Source organism: Dermochelys coriacea, chromosome 7, assembly GCF_009764565.3.
Source record: "Dermochelys coriacea isolate rDerCor1 chromosome 7, rDerCor1.pri.v4, whole genome shotgun sequence".
NCBI lineage: Eukaryota > Metazoa > Chordata > Testudines > Dermochelyidae > Dermochelys > Dermochelys coriacea.
In genome coordinates, this window is record NC_050074.1 from 121296331 (window position 1) to 121315324 (window position 18994).

The window sequence follows — 18994 nt, forward strand, 5'->3', positions numbered from 1 at the left end:
GACACACAGCTGGTTTCTGAAAAAGCTGCAAAGGAGCATTACCAAGATATTGTGCAGCGACGACAGTTAGTGGATCTTGCAAAAGAACAGGCCCAGGAGATTGCAGTTCTTCAGGCAGAAGTTGAAAGGCTGAGAATGAGAACATTTCCTGCCCTTTTTGAAACAGAATATTAGCAGAAGGGTACTTCCACCAACATAAACACATATGAGTTCATCATTGCTTATCTCCTTTGCTTATCGTAGATACATCTCTCTACAAAAGAATTGATTTCTTCCTTTTACTATTTTAAAATATTTTACTAGACTGAGTATGAAAGCTATTTTGTACATTTTATACCCAATTTTGGTGTGCCTGTTAAACTGCAATTTATGATTTCATAGCTTAATGACAGACATGTGTTTATTACTATAGAAATAGATGTTTTGAACAACATAGTCACCTTGTGTATTCTGTGGTCAGCAATGTACGTTCCTATGATGCTGAAGAATGGAAGTAATTCAGGAAACCCTGAATTGTATTTACTTAGGAAAAAAATATAGGGCAAAATTGCCAAGTAGTATAACTAAAAATAGTTTTGTTAAAAATCAAATTACTAGTATACATGTTGAATGAAATCACAAATATACTGATTTAAAATAAATCAGTTCATCATCATTGCTACATACCACCATCATAACAAGCAGCATTAGGTGCACTTTACCTTGATTATATTAAAATTAAAAAAAACAACAACGCTCCTGCTTCATTTAACTCCCAAGTCTTGAGTTCAGGATCCCATATTTTACCTCCTTAGTTGATGCCATTGCACACTGAACAGGTCAACAGCTGTTAATATCACAGGAAAAAGACACCTAAAAACAATGCTGAGAGCAGTTTTTTCAACTGCTGTAATTGACATGATACCAAGCCTTCCAAGTTCAGAATTGTGTAAGTGAAGTATGAACTGTTTTTCAAAACTCTTAAATTCTGGAAGATACAATTTAAGTCTACACACGCTGTAAATAATTTTGAATCCTAAAGAGTTGAACATCTTTTCATTTTTAAACCATTATTAGATCTTATTTCTGCTCTTAAATTTTATTCCACTTCACTGTATTTAAAAAAAAAAAAATGTAACAGTCCGTAGATTAAATAAGCCTCATTAGAGCTACCCTACTGAACCCTTCTTAAACAGTTTCTACTATATGCTCCACTAGTGGAGTCCAACTTCAGATGTGTTGGCATGAAATTTCTTCTCAGACCACTTCTCCCCCCAAAGAGATGGGAAGCAGATAAGGAAATGAGGAACCTTTAGTAAATTCTACCATGTGGTCTAAGATGGACCTTCACAGGAATTTCCTGCCATTACAATTTCCCCCCACCTGTTCTGAATTGTTTCTTCCCTCATCTTTCCTAGGAAATATGCCTCAAGTCGGAGCCCCATTCCAAGGTGACATCACTAACAGCATTAATACTTCGTTTAGGAAATACATTTGTTAAAACTTCTCAATTACTTTTGCTGCCTCCTTCTAGATCTGACTTCTGTTTATTGCTTTATCATTTTAGGGGTTGAATTCCAATCTAGCAGAACCAAAGAGCCCTGGGAGGGAAGCTAATCCCTTCTGGATGCCCCATCTTCTTACCCAAGCCACTGTTTCAGCCCCTTTTTCATCTTAGTAACTACACAGATTATCAAATGATTTAACAATAAACACTGCTTATATAAATTCACAGTTAGCAGTAAAATTCACCTTCCACCCAAGAGGGCCTTGCTGCACAATTTAGGTCTAGTGTCACCTGATAGACAGGAGCATGGTAATCTGGAACAGCAAAACGAAAATATGCTACTTCTAAACTCAGATTTTTCCGGATTTCCCTGCAGGTACATGGGAAGTGTCTCAGTGTTGAGGAAGGGAGTATAAATTGTCACATGCACAATAAAACAAAGTTACAGCAGATTAGGAATCTGTATGTGTACAACAAATTGGTGCATTCTGAAGGTGTGGGGGGTAGTTGGGGTTCTTATAACCTTACACTGGATGAAAAGTGTTTCAAAGTGGGGGAAAAAAAATTCAGTGAAGAAAAGCAGCAGCTAAAAAAAATGGATTGTCAAGGAGGAGACAGTCAACAGGGAATCAATTTCTCTCAATCTCTAATTAACATAATAAAATACCACTCACAAATTGGAACTAAAACCTAAAAAGGTGAAAATAGCTTTGGGATTTACTAATAATAATTGCAGAAAGGTAAATTAAATGCAGCCATTTAAATATATTAGACAGTTCTGTTTTTGTTAAGCACCATAGAATATGTATTGCTTCTAGTATCACAAGAAATAAAGCCATGCACAAAAACTCAATATTGTTTCAGTAATTGAGAATATGCAATGTGATTACACCTGAACTTAATCCTTAGAAAGCTCGCATCAATTGACTGGCAAATTGAAGAAACTTTCAGAATATGTATGTGTTGAATTCCTCAACATCTTAGTATTAACTAGAAAAAAAAAGTTAACTTGATCCCATTATATCAAACGAGAATGTACAGTGTAAAACTGATCTGAGAAGATACAGCCCGCTGTTTAAGTACAATATTACTAGATTTCATTTTCACATTCACTAATGGCAATTTTCTCTAAGTAAGTTTCTGCCATAAGACAATAAGAGAATCCTTTCCAGAAAATAACTGCCTCTTACAGCATATACATAAGCACAGTCTATTACAACAATCCACTACTGAAACAAACTATCATGATGGTTTAATACTTAATTGCATTAAGTTGCATTAATAATGCAATCAGTTGATATTTAATCTTTTCTGAAGACTTTTTTTTTTTTTTTTATAACCGAGACCTTTGTAATGGTAAATTACATATCTGTAAAGTCATCTTCTGCTCTGTTGTAGTGTAGTAACTTGTCTTCTAATCCAAAATTGTCTATCAACAGAGTGAGGCTCAGTTTACCGCCATCTGTAGACAAAGCTGACTGAAGTTCATAAAGCATCAACTGGGTGCTGCATCTCCATTTCGTTATCAAAGACTGCAATTCTGATGGGTTATTCTGAAACGGTGGGGGGAAAGGTTACTTACTGAGTTGCAGAAATTATAGAAAAATAATACTTGGAACTTTACAGATATTTATATAACTTAACTGAAGGCGCCCCAAAACAATTACAATAAAAAGCTATATGCAGAGAGAATTTCTGCCTCCTCTGGAGTGAAATGCAACAAATTACTTCTGTAGTGGTGCTGTCCAGGACTGGAAGTGGGAAAAACAGCTCACCCACTTAAAACTACAGTGGAAGCTTAGATATGAAGAATGTAATTAAGTGAATTACATCTCCTTCAAAAAGTTGCATGGATCTTTATTATCTACATATAGGATCTCTGCACTTTCAGCAGTACAATATCCACTAACAATGATGGCAAATTAAGTTGTAATTGAACAGAGAAGTGCTATCAACGCTGTTTTCAGCAATACCTAGGGCTGCATCAACATTGGCAACGTTCAGACCCAAGAACTTAACATGGTGCAAAAATGGCCAGTGCCTTGTCTGTGACTGTTTCTATTAGTAGAGCTGTACTGTTAGTAAATTGCACATCCAATTTTGTCTAGTTGGACAAGAAATAAGCATTGGTAATCTCCCAGTCAAGTGCAAACACTTTTCACAATAAAAGACAGAGGTCAAGAACAGTTACAGATGTATCTGAAGTAAACATCAGGTTTAAAAGTCATTCTTAAAGAGCTACATTATTATGCATTATTTTTATTGCCTTTCTTTTAGTTTGTATGATGTAAAACAGAATAGTCTTTCATTTTGGTTTCTCATCAGTTTCAATTTCAGGTTCTCATGTATTAGCCTAATGCTGCAATCTTCAGGCTTGAAACACTACTAAGGAATGTTTTTGTTTGTTTTAAAAAAATATTTCTCCAATAGAATTTAAAAGAACACACAGAGATACATTTCTATTGGAGTTGGTCACAATTTTTTTAATTTTGAAATTAAATTTAAAACAGAAAAACAAAATATAAATAAGTGAACCAACTTTCTTCCTTGCTTTTTGACTAGCTCTAATTTCTGCTGGTTTTAGGAGTTTATAAAAATGTCTTTTTACAGAACCAAAATTTGCCCCGATATTGTCCCTTGCCTGGCACCATTTAAAAAAAAAAAAAACATTAAAAGAGAAAAGATTTAGAGCTCAGATAGTGTGACCTATTCAGAAACTCTTCTCACCTTGGACCTGTACATCTTGACCAGTTTGAGTCTTCGAAGCAGCTCTTCCTTCTCTTGGACCTCCTTCAGCAATCTTAATTTTTCCTCCAATAGTTCTTGTTGACTAAGGTCAGCCCCCAACACCACAGAGTGTGGAGAATTCTGAACAAATCTACAGCAATGTCTCTCCTGTAAAGGACTGTTCAAACTTATATTTGCAGCACAGTTCTTCTCCAGGATTTCACAACTATCTTGTAATCTAGAACAGGCTCCTTTTGCCAACAGAGCCCCTTCTTCAGAAGTGCTGTAATCTTTTTCTTCACTATCTACTTTAAGGCGTTTTGCCACAGTGAAACTGGAATTAAACGAACGTCTTGCTTTCTTTAATCGCTCCTTAAGTGTTGTGCTCATTGGCTAAAGAAAATGACAAAGGAACAAAAAAAAAAAATATTTTGGCTAATATAAACTGTTTATTTGGGAGAAGAACAGAAGTGACCTTAATATAAGTAGTAAGTTTACCAGTTCAATTTTTGCAGTATATGTAAACCCCACTATAATGTAAATTTTCACAATTACCACTACATATTTCACAAATGTGACTGAGCAGTTATCTTCCTCCTCTCACATGTATACCTACACACACTCACTCAGCAGCTAGACATAAGAAAGAGTTGTGGCTCCAATCTTCTTGACTTCATCTCTCAGGACTAAATCCTGCTGTCCTTATTCAATGATTCCAGGAGAATTTTCTTTAAGGAAGTACAACTATCCTAATTGTCAAAATTTAGAAACTGTTACAGGTCAGTATGTTATCACTGTAAAAAAATCTCATCATGGAAATCTACTCCTGGAGGCTTCAGAACTAGAGGGAACTCAAGATAACTACTGGATCAATAGCACAGCCTTGTAATTTCCCCCTACCTGTTAATTTCACATATTGCTCACAATGTGCTATGTACTTTCCAAATATAAAGCTTAGCATGAACTCCCCAAAGTAGGGAAATTAATAGTTAAAAGAAAACTACAGTGTGATATATTAGATAGTACAATCACTATAAATATAATTATAAGTAAATCAATAAGTTTCTGGAAGTAAAAACCCATAATAATTTTTTTAAAGAAACCTCTGCCTACATGACCAGTTAATGATGCAAAGTAGAACTGAAGGAATCCTTTCCTCCATTGGACAGCACTGCGAGTCAAGCATTTCAAAGTTATTTGTAAGGCAGATCCCCTATTTTTTTGTTTAAGGGAAAACACACATCTGTAAGTACTAAACAAAAAATTAAAATGATAGAATTCAGCTTATAGTAGCTTTGAAAACTTTTCAAAGTGTTTTCTACTAGGAAAATTCTTGCAGGTCTATTCTGCAGGAAAGAAAGCTGCCTCACTAACTGAATGTAAACACATATGTCTAAATACTGCTTTAAAAAATTAATTCAGATTTTTATTATGAGCCTGATTTTGCCACCCTGACTCAAATTGGGTAGAACTCAAAATCCAAATGGGACTACTTGCACAGTAAGTACTACTCAACATGTACGGGTGAAAGAATTGAACCATACTAAATTAATTTAAATTAAGTTAACTAGTTCAAACATAATATACTCCTGGGGAAATTCTGTGCCATTGCGCAAACAAAGAGTTAAGGTCCCTTGAAGATTTTTTTCCCTCCCGCAGAATGATTGACTCTGACTGGGAGGCGAAGGGAAGCCGCAAGAGAGGTCATGCTGCAATTACACCTTTCACCCAACACGGGTTGATGTGGTGCCAGAAGAGAAGGCAGCTGGCTCACAGGCTGGAGCAGCTATCTGTGAAGAGGAAGGGGGCAGAGGCTGCCTTCCTCACAGCACCCTGCCCATGAGGCTAGGTGAGGAAGCCCAGAATATAGGGGACACAGAGTGGTGCTGCTGGGAGGTGGGGGTGTTTACACACACTGGGGTTCAGAAGGGCTAGCGGGGGGCATAGGAGCTAGTGGGGCAATAACACTGAGCCAGGGGCTGAATGGGAGTGGGGGTGCAGATATGCCTGGCTGAAAGGGAGAGGCTAGGGGTCAGCCAGGGTCTGCATGGGGGAGGCTCCCCAACTCCCTAAAAGTCCCTCTCCCTCAAATAAAACTGTTCCATACTTCTCCCACCCACACCCAACAACCCTCCAGTTTTATTCCCAGGCTCCTTCCCAGCAATTACTTCCCTCTTTCTTAGCTCCTCCATTACCCCGACTCCCGCAAGCCTTTGCACTGCTTCTGAGGGGGGAGGGAAATAAGTTTCTGTATTGTAGTTTAAACGAATTATAACTCGAAGTTCTGTATTAATATGCCTAGTAAGAAATCTATTTATCAAAAAAATTTCCTGAATCTTTTTTGTTCTCTTTTGTTACAGACATGCTTACTAACAGGTATTTTGAAATAAATTACCAAAATAACAAACTGGCATTATTGTGTTGTGTTGTTGTTTTTGACATATAAAATATGCAGAATTTTTTAAATATTGTGCACAGAGTTTTTATTTTTTTGGCCCAACATTCCCCCAGAAATAATAATATGCATCCTCCTCTGTTGCAGTTCCCCAGCTGTAATGGTTATTCCAGGTAGCCAGTCCTCAGATTTCTGTTCCATCTGAAACAAGCATTACCACTATTTCTTCTACATCAACCGTTGAACATCACTGGACCTCAGGCATGGTCATCAGAAGAATCAAATAAGTGTCAGGCTTGAGGTCAAGAGACGTTTCTATACCAAATTGCTTTTTAAAGACCAAGGCCACCATTTTAGAGTGGTTATGGTTTTGAGTGCCTCAATGTTAGAGTGACCAATCTGAAGCACCGTACAGGGCTTAATTTCAGAAGGTGGGTGCTCAGCACTTTCTGAAAACCCGAAGTCACTGAATTCAAAAATCACTAGTCATCCTTGAAGATCTTTGCCTAATATTTTATATCCTTATAAAATATTTAAACTTTGAGAAAACCCAAACAATATAGTTAAAAGACACTTATCACAATCTCCCTATGCTGGCCAGGCCCCTGTTTTAATGTGTGCCATGGTCAATTTAACATCACCAACACGGTGCATGCAGGGGCATTACATCAGAGAAGGAACAGGAAATGTAGAGCTGAACATCATAAGACCTAATACATTGCATTTTCATTTTGCATAGAGTTTTTCATACAAGCTGTGCTTAAACTTAGTGTTAAATAATACCAATTTGATTTCAGGTATGATGTGAAAACAGATGGGAAATTCAGCATGGAAAGCTGTCAGAGCTGTCAGATGCAGCGAAGGATAATGCTTTTATAACTGTTGTAAGACTGTGATGTGACAGACTAAGCTAGTGCTAAGTGAGCAAAGAGGGGCAAGGTCAGGGAAGAGTGGGCTTGAGCAAGGGCAATGTGATTGCATTATTCTGTATGTGTCAAAGTACAGGCAGAAGCAGCAGCAACATTCTGCATATGCTGGAGCCTAGAGAACTGAGACTTGGAGCCTTTTGTACAGATGGGAAGAAGGATTAAAAAAAAAGTGAGTTTAAATAATGTCCTGAATATCTTTATAGGTATTTATAAGGTTCCTATCAGCTCTTAGCTCGGCATTCAGGGTGTTCAGCACTTAATCCATGTCATAATCAAAGTACACATACTTAGAGAACATTACCCATTAATTTTAATTCTGGGTATAAACTATCTGTTCCTACATATATTCTGTCAAAGTATTCCATGGACCGCCAAACATCAAGTAAAGTTTGCTCACTATTGGTGTTGCAATACCTAGCTACAATGGGAAAACCTCACTAATAGAATGGTATTTAAAAGGTTTTCATACCTTTTTCCCTGAGCTACTGCTCTGAGGAGCTAGTGTCCCACAGTCCTTTGGAGTACTGCACAGTGATGTTGATTTGTCTAACAATGGTGTTTCCATCTCGAGAATAAGTTAATATACTGTAGAAATAATACAGAAACATATTAACATGAAGAATAGACATATAACTTGACAAGTCAGGTCTTTTTCCCTCTGCTTAAGGTTAGAATGTTATGAAACAGGACCACCAAGTGGCCAGGGAAACAAGTTAAAAGCAATGGTAAGAAAATACCAACACTAGACTATTTTCCAGTTGTTCAGTTACCAAAGTCATCTGTTTATATAGGGCCTTATTCTGCCAACGTCATTTCCATGGAGTCGTACATTGGTCTGTGAGTAGCCTTCTTGATTACAGTAGGACAGCATTTCCCAAACTTTTTTTTGGCCACGAAACACTTTTTAGCCTATTACGGAACACTTACAATATTATTTTGTAGTCGTTTGGTTTTCAAATAAAAAAATTGCATTATTTATGCTCAAATATAATTTTATGCCATGATATTCAATACAAGACCTATCAATAACCAGAAAAAATTTTATGTTAAATTAGTCATTCAAAAAGAATTGTAAACTACGCTTAAAATGTGCCAAATTTAGAATTAAAAAAAATTTAAAGACCCCTTTTTTTTTAATTACGATTCTTTCATGGAACACCTATTCACATCGTGCAGAACAGTTTGGGAAATGCTGCAATAGGACAAATGGCAGTACTACTCAGTATAAGGTTGGCAAAAGTTGGTCTTTATTGTTAAGTTTTGTCTATTTGTCTCTTTGGCCTTCATGTAGGATTAGAGATAATATACTGCATAGAAAGAAGAAAAAAATATAAAATTAATATGTCTCCATCATCAGCCTCTGTCATTTGCACCAACACTGGTGGGCTCTCTCAAACCTGCCAGAGGCAGTGGCATGTATTTATAAAGAAATGGAATCTATTATCATATGCTCGGAAAAGGCTAGATCCTGCCATATCTTACTATGTGTAAGGCCTTGAAGAATCAGTATGGTTTTGGTTTTGCCATTTCTCACTTAGACATAAAAGGTTGCTAAGAGCCACGGGATTTTTATTGTTCACCTGTACAAGCAATTAAGATTTTTATTAAAAAAAATAAAACAATAATTATATATACAGGGTCTCTGAAAATAATCTAGTATCTTATTTGAAGTACGATCCTTGTAGGCGTGCCCCGTGGATAAACGTATTACTCAAGCAAGTGGAATTTTTAGATTAAAATGAAGATGCTCCAATTTGCTCATCAAAGCACACTGATTAACATGGTAAGTAGTACTTCTCCACACATACCAACTTTACATTGATTTGACAACATTTAATTTAGTTTATACAGTGTAGTGTAGCTGTGTCAGACGATATTAGAGAGACAAGATGAGCGAGGTAATATCGTGTATTGGACCAACTTCTTCTGAAGTTTTCTTCTTCTGAAGAACAACAGAAGTTGGTCCAAGAAAAAAAAATTAACTCTCCCACCTTGTCTCTTTAATTTAGTTTGGCATTTCTGAACCACCTGCTAATGCCCAACATGCAGCTGGGAAGTTGTCAGTTATGCCTTCCAATGCCTAGAGACTGATATTAGCAGTTTACAAACAGAATAGAGAAGCCTTTTAAAATTACGGGTATTTAAACAAGTTCCATGAGTAGTTTAAGGTTATATGAGGTACTATCTCCCCACAGGCTGAGAGCACCAAAGCTGCAGCTCTCCAAACTCTTACTGTCTCAAAGAACGAGCTACAAGGGAATCCAGGTCAGGTCTGCATGGCTGCATAGACAAGGTATTAGCCCTTATTTGTCTTACTGCTAAATCAAATCCATGTCACCTGGTCATTCAAGATTCAGCACATAGTATTCTATTTTAGGTTAATTTTTTAAAAGGCTGTTAATCATGTGTCTTAGCAATACCTGAAAGGGGTAGCATTTGAAGATTGTAACAGTGATAAATTATTTTCAGAGCATAGCAGTAAGTTACTTCATAGTTTAAGCAAGAGGCAAGGAAAAATTCACATCATACCTATACAATATTTCACAGATAAGTAGTAAGTCTCTCCCCACTAAGCAACAGAACATTTTAAAACCTGAAAACAGCCTTCAATAGAGCTCTGTCTTTCTGAAATCCAATGGCTCAGTTAGCCTTTACACAGGTTAGTTCTCTTCAAGAAATAATTTATTCTACTAACAAAAAATTTCCAAGGGTGCTATGGTGTTAGCATGAATCAGTAATTGCACTTCTCCATAGGTCTCTGCAACTCTGCCCTGCATAGTGAGAATCCTCCCCTGATGAAGCATGATCAATTTTATTCCCATGCAAAAACACCATTTAACATATAAAAACAGATTCTTCCATTGTAAATGGAACCACTGGGAAGTAAGGGAGCAGTAGCTTTTCCTCCGCTCTGCCACTGACTCCCAGTGAGGCCTTGGGCTAGTCCCTTCTGTGCCTCAGTTTCCCCTATGGCACAATGGAGGTAATGCTGTTGTGAACCTTGTGAACAGCTTTGAGATACACAGCGGAAAAACATATTGTAAGAGTCATGCTCAGCAAGCTTGCACCCTGATTAACCAAGGCAGAGCTGCGGGATAGACCATAGGCAGGGTCAGTGTTCTCAGCAGTTCGTCTGACACGGGGTAACCCCCCACCCCCCACAGGCTGCCATCCCCTGCGGGGCACAGCCCCCACCCAGGCAATGCCAGTGCTGGGGTGTGGGGGGGAAACACCCCATTGACATGGGGTAACCCCCCACCCCCCACAGGCTGCCATCCCCTGTGGGGCACAGCCCCACCCAGGCAATGCCAGTGCTGGGGTGTGGGGGGGGAAACACCCCATTGACACAGGGTAACCCCCCACCCCCCACAGGCTGCCATCCCCTGTGGGGCACAGCCCCACCCAGGCAATGCCAGTGCTGGGGTGTGGGGGGGGAAACACCCCATTGACACAGGGTAACCCCCCACCCCCCACAGGCTGCCATCCCCTGCGGGGCACAGCCCCCACCCAGGCAATGCCAGTGCTGGGGTGTGGGGGGGAATCACCCCATTAACATGGGGTAACCCCCCACAGGCTGCCATCCCCTGCGGGGCACAGCCCCACCCAGGCAATGCCAGTGCTGGGGTGTGGGGGGGAAACACCCCATTGACATGGGGTAACCCCCCACCCCCCACAGGCTGCCATCCCCTGTGGGGCACAGCCCCCACCCAGGCAATGCCAGTGCTGGGGTGTGGGGGGGAATCACCCCATTGACACGGGGTAACCCCCCACCCCCCACAGGCTGCCATCCCCTGCGGGGCACAGCCCCCACCCAGGCAATGCCAGTGCTGGGGTGTGGGGGAGGGGAACACCCCATTGACACGGGGTAACCCCCCACCCCCCCCAGGCTGCCATCCCCTGTGGGGCACAGCCCCCACCCAGGCAATGCCAGTGCTGGGGTGTGGGGGGGGAATCACCCCATTGACACAGGGTAACCCCCCACCGGCTGCCATCCCCTGTGGGGCACAGCCCCACCCAGGCAATGCCAGTGCTGGGGTGTGGGGGGGGGAATCACCCCATTGACACGGGCCCGGGCCCCTCCCACCCTGTACACGCCGAGGTGGGACTCGAAGGGGCTGGACCAGCCCCCCCCGTGGCTGCGGCCCGACCCCCAGGCAATGGGGGAGGGGTGGCTGAGGTGACCCCCCCCCTCCTCCTCCTCCTCCGCCTCCGCTGCGGGGGGGGCGGGGCTTTCCCCTCCGTACCTCAGCGGGCCCCGCGGCCTGACGCTCGCTCGGTCGGGTTAAAACGGCTCCAGTCCAATCCCCGGCTCGAGCGGAGGAGGGGCCGGGTTTGGGGGCGCGGGCGCGCAGAGGAAGGAGCGGTCGGGCGCGTGAAGGGAAGAGAGACTCCGAGCCCGCCCGCCCGTCAGCTCCCAGGGGCAGAGACACGGCGTGCGGTCGGGCGCGCGAAGAGAAAGTCGTACCCCGGCTGGGCGTGGCCAGAGGGGAGAAAGATTCGACTCGCGGGCGGGCGGGAATGAAGAGAGGGGAAGGGGGCAGGGCGTGTACACCCACATGGGGGGGGGGGGGGAAGGAGGGTTGTGGAGCTGCCTGGCCCAAGCTGATTTGGGAGGCAGGGAGGAGATTTCAAAATACCTAGAGGGGGAATATTGGGGCTTAATTTCTAGCCCTCCCCAGCATCATGCAGTGCCCCCCAAACCAGTGGGGACACACCCCTATCTCCCCCAAGCCAGGTAGCTGGTTATTCAATGACATAGTGGCAGCATCAAGTCATGCAGCTGGGTGAATAATTATACCCCTGTCCCCATTCGACACTCACTCAGCTTCTCAGTTGAGCCACTGTCCACCCCAAATGCTAGCACTGTTCTGGATGTTTCATTGACAAAACTGGCCCTGGGCATCTCACGGAAACTCTCCCTCACGCGAGGGAGATACTGCCTGAAAATGAGCCCCAGTGGGAAACCATCTCTACTCCTTCGGCCGGAGGGCCGATTCTTGGGGCAGACCTGACAGAACAAACGAGGTAGCGCTACCACCCGCTACGCACATAGTGGGGCTAAAAAATATCCCATGGAAAGAAGGGGAGAAGAAGTCCAAAAGAAACAAAAGGGCAGAGAGAGAAGCAATCAAATTTTCCTAAAGTCAAAGCTAAATGAAATCATATGAAGAATAAAGAAAAGAGAATATGAAAAAAAATGAAAATAAAGCAGCATGATTGGGGAAAAGGGCTTTGAGAGGCAGAAAACATGGATAGTTAGTCCATAAAGGGAAAATCAGAGGACCAAATAATTTTTAAAAGGAAGTAAGTGAGAGACAGACACACATGTCTCTTCCTCACAACACTTCAATATTGTGTTCAATTTTTGGTCTTCTGTTGAAGAGCAGGTTTCAGCCATGTTACTCTGTATTCGCAAAAAGAAAAGAAAAGGAATACTTGTGGAAGGTGCCACAAGTCCTCCTTTTCTTTTTGCTAATACAGACTAACACGGCTGCAACTCGGAAAAAGAAAAGGCGTACTTGTGGCACCTTAGAGACTAACATTTATTTGAGCATAAGCTTTCATGAGCTACAGCTCACTTCATCGGATGCATTCAGTGGAAAATACAGTGGGGAAATTTATATACATAGAGAACATGAAAAAATGGGTGTTACCATACACACTGTAAGGAGAGTGATCACTTAAAATGAGCTATTACCAGCAAGATAGCGGGGGGGGGGGGGGAGGAGAAGAAAACCTTTTGTAGTGATAATCAAGGTGGGCCATTTCCAGCAGTTGACAAGAACATCTGAGGAATGGGGGGGAGGGAATAAACATGAGGAAACCCGTCCACTCCCAGTCTCTATTCCCACAGACAAAGAAGAGCCGGACGCACTTTCTCCTTTACCAGACACACACCTTGGGATCTCATTCCCCTTGTCCCAGTGCACAGGGCTGTTCACAGACAACTGCTTGTAGATCAGGGTAGCTCCCTCCACAGGCAAGTCAATACCCCTGACAGACACAGGCACATTTCCTTCACTGTCACACTTCTCCACCCAGCTAACAGGCAAGGTACAGGGACACTCATCTTCCACTCTCCTCGCCTTCCCACCCTGCTGACGAGACAAAGCCATCAGCTCACAAGGCTGCCTAGGCTCATCCAAACTTTCCTTACCAAGCACCTCGCCACTCCCAACAGATCCCCTGCCCTGCCTGTGTCTCCCCCCACCCAGCTGGGGTCTCAGCTCCCACTGTGCTCAGCCCTGCCCTTGCTGTCCCAGTGGGGTTAGGCAGCGAGCTCGCTGCTTTCCTCACTGCATCAGTGCCAGCGTGAGCTCCCTCTCCGGTGTGCAAGGGGGCGGGGAGCATCTCTCTGTCCCATCGAGCCCCAGGGGTCTGGTTACAGACAGGCAGGCAGGGCGCCTGAGCCTAGCAGCTCCTCGGAATAGAGACTGGGAGTGGATGGGTCATTACACAAAGTAAAACTGTTTCCCCATGTTATTTCTCCCCCCCACTGTTCCTCAGATGTTCTTGTTAACTGCTGGAAATGGCCTACCTTGCTTGTCACCATGAAAGGTTTTCCTCCTTCCCCCCCAGCTGCTGGTGATGGCTCATCTTAAGTGATCATTCTCCTTACAGTGTATATGATAAAACCCATTGTTTCATGTTCTCTGTGTGTGTATATAAATCTCCCCCCTGTATTTTCCACCAAATGCATCCAATGAAGTGAGCTGTAGCTCACAAAAGCTTATGCTCAAATAAATTTGTTAGTCTCTAAGGTACCACAAGTACTCCTTTTCTTATTTTCCCATGTTTATTCCCCCCGTCCCCCACTGTTCCTCAGACATTCTTGTCAACTGCTGGAAATGGCCCACCTTGATTATCACTACAAAAGGTTTTCTTACCACCCCCTCCCCGCTCTCCTGCTGGTAATAGCTCATCTTAAGTGATCACTCTCCTTACAGTGTGTATGGTAACACCCATTGTTTCATGTTCTCTGTGTATATAAATCTCCCCACTGTATTTTCCACTGAATGCATCCAATGAAGTGAGCTCTAACTCACGAAGGCTTATGCTCTAATAAATTTGTTAGTCTCTAAGGTGCCACAAGTACTCCTTTTCTTTTTGCGGATAAAGACTAACACGGCTGCTACTCTGAAACCAGACTTTTTATATCACTGGACCCTGCATAAAGTTCTCTCAGTTCCATGCAAGAGATCTCTGCTCTTGTATTCTGCTCTCCCCCTTTGGGTGTAGATCTCTCAGTGGCATCAGAGCATAATCTTGTATCCCATCAAGTAAAAAAAGTTCAAGTAGGATACGTTATTCTTCAAGCACATGTGTTTTTACTTATCATTTGAAGGGATCTTGCCACATCTGGTAAGCCCAAAATGTGACCTATGCCTCTTGTATCTGCAATAAAAATCTAATCATTTTTTAAAATATGTTAAAATCTGTCTCTTTAGACCTACAATGAAAGTTGTGTGTCATGTTTTAGCAAAACTCCTAATACAATTGCACTTTTCAAGTGAGTGGAAATTCAAATGTACAGTAACCATATAGCATGTCTCAAAGTTCTCAACAAGTCTTCTTCCGCCTTAGTGATGATAATTTTTTTAGATTACTCACTCTTGGTTGTGCAGACATCCTAATATTTCAGTTGCACAAGATGAACAGAGTTTTAGATTTTAGATATTCTTAACTGCTAAGATTCCATTAAGATTTTACAAGAACCTATTGTGAAAAATGTAGATACACAGCAGAAGCATTATATACTTAATTATTATTACAGTAGTGTAGCACGTAGTAACTGCAACTGAAATCAGGATTCCGTTGTGCTAGGTGCCTATGCATGTAGAAAGTAAGACACAGCTGCATGTCCAGAAGAATTCATAATCTAAATAGACTAGACAAAGGGTATGAAAAAAGAAATATTATCCCTATTCACAGACAGGGAGCACAGCTACAGAGGTATTATGGTCTTGATTCAGCATGGTACTTATGCCATGCTTAGTTCCCCTGAAGTCAATTAACTTGCCCAGGGTCACACAGAAAGTCTGTGGTAAAACTGGGAACTGAACTGCAATTTTTGTGCATCCCAGTCCAGGGCCTTAATCATAAAACCACTGTCCTAATGGCTAGTATGGCTATTCAGTACTTCAGGGTAGCAAGAGGGATAAAACCAAAATCTTCCTGCTTGAAAAGAACATGTTCCTATTACATATGCTAGAGGAGAATCTTCATGATCTCTTACCAGCATTATAGGGTTTATGGCATATTGAAGAGCACTTCTCATTGCATCCAGTAGAGGGCATTGCTACATACACACAACTAGCCGCTTCATTACAATATGCTAGATTATGAATTAATAGTGGCTATTGTTTAATTTTTTTTTCATTTCAAAAGAAGAATGATTTTGTTTAAGCAAAACAAGACAGAGAAATGAAGTGAATTTGCAGGATTTTTTCACCAGATTATAACAATTTTGAGGTCTAATTGCAGAATATGATATTGTCCCTTGAACCTCTTCAGGGATGCTTTGTTGACTAAAGAACAAAGAACCATATGTGACTCCCATTTAGTTTCCTCTATTCTTTGGCACTTTAATACATAAAGTGCCATCTGACTCTTCTCTCTTCAATTTATACCCAATTTATCAATACCCCAGAATCTAACTGAACATGTATGACATGATCTCACTCATTAATCTTACATTCCTAAGAAAGCACTAACATTCAAACACTAGCACTGATTGCACAAGAGCATCACCCATATTCTGTTCCAGTGTAAGAGCTTACGTTATCCATAGTAGCAAAACAGTTAATGTTTGTGAGATATGTAGGGCATAAATAATCTAGATCCAGGATTTAGAGGACCCAGATTAAATGTCATGGATTCTGCATTCTAAAAGTTCCTGCATCATTACAAAGCCTATTTTGAAACCAGTTGCAAGGCAGCTAGGATCTTCCCCATAAATCTTGTTGATGGGTGATGCTGATGTTATTCAACATACTGAGCAGCAAGTCCAAATCCATGCATAGATTAACCCCTGTTCTAATTTTCTGAGATCAGTAGGTCTTATGGAAAGCCATATGATTTATCCTGACACGTAAAGCACACTGCACACTCTGCATATTTTCTATAGCTGGAGGCAGTAAGGTGGAGTGTTTTTATGTGCTCAACCGCTAGCTGCTTCAGAAATTTCCAAAGTTCTTCCCATTACAGTGTGGGCCTAAGGCTGTGTTTTCACTGGCTGCACAGGTCTGAATAATATTTGCTCCTTGAAAAGGGTTCTGACTTGTTTATACCCATACCAGTGTAATATAAGATGACTTTATAGGCCACATTCATGGAACTGTACAAGCTGATACCAGGTCTAAACTTGACTAAGTGGGTCAGTCTCTGCTCTCACAATGGTGAGAATGGGTAGCAATTCCACAGAGATCAATGGAACGACAGTGTAAGACTGACACAAGAGCAGAATCTCACCTTCTCTATCTTGGGTTTGAAGTTTGTTTGGGGCTTCTTTTACAATACGCTTCAATTTCATAAGAGATCCTTCCTGAAAAGAAAAACAAGTATAATTTACTATAGCTGTGCAGCATTGCAACTCCTGATTAGAAAGGATAATCGAAATGCCCGCTAACATGGACTTCCTGATTCCTTTTACTACTTTACCTCAAAAAGAAAAGGAGTACTTGTAGCTCACGAAAGCTTATGCTCAAATAAATTTGTTAGTCTCTAAGGTGCCACAAGTACTCCATTTCTTTTTGCGAATACAGACTAACACGGCTGTTACTCTGAAACCTGCTTTACCTCAGAATACCTGAGTGGGTGATGCCAGGTGGTAATAACAGGGAGTAGCAGCAGACTATTCCTTCTCTTTCTGTGTTTGTGGGATTTTCTCAGGTGTGGTCATGGAAAAAAATTATGAACACATTTGAAGTCTTTACAAGATTTTAAAAGAAGAGACAGGGAAGGGAAACAAACAGACCTCCAGTGTTTCTGTGCTTGAAACAGAATTTTAGGAAAATTCAAACCTTTCACATTTTAACTTCAACCCTTTGCCCGAACTAGGCACCAAACTACAAATGTTGACACTTGTGATGGTCTAAGCATGTTCTTGTTGTGTTAAAGATATTTGGTAGATGTTGGTTTTATTAAGAAAGGTTAAGCTTTTGAATTTTAATTCAGAGCCCAGGAAAGTGTTAAATCTTAGTTTTGCATTCAAAACTTATTCAAAAACAAAAAGTGGCATTTCTGGGGGATGACCCAATGGATATTCCCTGGGGTAATTATGTGAGAAACAAAGCTTTGGCTTTCAAGCTTGACCCTTGTTTCTTTACTTCCTTGATCATAGATTTCAAGGGCAGAAGGGACCATTATGATCATCTAGTTCAGCAGTTCTCAAACTGTGGGTCAGGACCCCAAAGTGGGTCGCAACCCCATTTTAATGGAGTTGCCAGGGCTGGTGTTAGACTTGCTGGGGCCCAGGGCCAAAGCCCAAATCCCACTGCCCAGGGCCAAAGCCGAAGCCTGAGAGCTTCAACCCTGGGTGGTGCGAGCTTAGGGTTACAGACCTCCCGCTTAGGGCTTCAGCCCACTCCATCAGACTTCTAGGATGGAGGCTGGCACAACTGATCAAGAAAGCTTTAAACTGGGAATTCAGGAGAGATGGTTGGGAGATGTCCAGCTAATCTCCACGTCAGTTATTCTCTTTGAGAGGGAAGAAAATGAAGTAAGAAAGGATACAGCTGTGGGTAGGAGAATGGACATAAGGCGGAAGGGCAGTATACATACCAATCTAATAGGTAATATTAGCGGTAGAATGTCTGTGCCCAATTGGGTAAAGAATGTGAGTGAAACCAAACAGCAAAAATTATGTTTGTACACCAATGCAAGGAGCCTAGGTAACAAAATGGAGGAACTAGAGCTACTGGTGCAGGAAGTGAAACCAGATATTATAGGGAAAACAGAAACATGGTGGAATAGTACTCATGACTGGAGTACGGGTATTGAAGGGTATGTGCTGCTTAGGAAAGACAGAAATAAAGGCAAAGGTGGTGGAGTAGCATTGTATATCAATGATGAGGTATACTGTAAAGAAATAAGAAGTGATGGAATGGATAACAGAGTCTGTTTGGGCAAAAATTACATTGGGGAAAAAAACTACTAGAGCTTGCCCTGGGATAGTGCTTGTGGTGTGCTAAAGACCGCCAGGATATGGATATGGATATGGATATGGATGGAGACCTCTTTAATGTTTTTAAAGAAGTAAATACTAATGGGAATTGTGTGATCATGGGAGACTTTAACTTCCCAGATATAGACTGGAAGACAAGTGCTAGTACTAATAATAGGGCTCAGATTTTCCTACGATAGCTGATGGATTCCTTCACCAAGTAGTTGCTGAACCAACAAGAGAGGATGCCATTTTAGATTTGGTTTTGGTGAGTAGTGAGGACCTTATAGAAG

General features: G+C 41.5%; 2 protein-coding genes across 10 annotated transcripts in view; one reads left to right on the top strand and one right to left on the bottom strand.

Moving 5' to 3' along the window:
- Positions 1–2038, top strand: part of CFAP43 (cilia and flagella associated protein 43) — an 88244-nt gene extending 86206 nt beyond the window's left edge. For all 5 annotated transcript variants that reach the window (XM_038409715.2, XM_038409716.2, XM_038409718.2 and 2 more), the window contains one exon: positions 2–2038. In XM_038409715.2, the coding sequence (XP_038265643.1) occupies positions 2–174 (173 nt within the window). In that variant the 3' untranslated portion in view covers positions 175–2038. The remainder of the gene's footprint in view (position 1) is intronic.
- Positions 1039–17081, bottom strand: SFR1 (SWI5 dependent homologous recombination repair protein 1). 5 transcript variants are annotated; one of them, XM_043519362.1, is made up of 4 exons: positions 17009–17081; positions 8007–8122; positions 4214–4606; positions 1039–3039 (listed from the first exon to the last, which is right to left on the bottom strand). In XM_043519362.1, exons 2-4 carry the CDS (start codon positions 8100–8102, stop codon positions 2848–2850), a joined length of 681 nt encoding a protein of 226 aa, XP_043375297.1. In that variant the 5' UTR covers positions 8103–8122; positions 17009–17081; the 3' UTR covers positions 1039–2847. The 5 variants fall into 5 exon arrangements, with proteins under 5 accessions (XP_043375297.1, XP_038265651.1, XP_043375296.1 ...); XM_038409723.2 differs by lacking the exon at positions 17009–17081 and adding an exon at positions 11782–11977; XM_043519361.1 differs by lacking the exon at positions 17009–17081 and adding an exon at positions 11774–11977 and having other exon boundaries at positions 8007–8124.
- Between the last annotated feature and the right edge of the window lie 1913 nt (positions 17082–18994).

Bases quoted from the DNA above. Each gene is read 5' to 3' on its own strand.
- SFR1 (XM_043519362.1), bottom strand. From the start codon at position 8,102: ATGGAAACACCATTGTTAGACAAATCAACATCACTGTGCAGTACTCCA. The intron at 4,607-8,006 runs GTATGAAAACCT...CATTTTCTTTAG, and splicing joins GCAGTAGCTCAGGGAAAAAG to CCAATGAGCACAACACTTAA. The intron at 3,040-4,213 runs GTGAGAAGAGTT...CCACCGTTTCAG, and splicing joins TCAAGATGTACAGGTCCAAG to AATAACCCATCAGAATTGCA.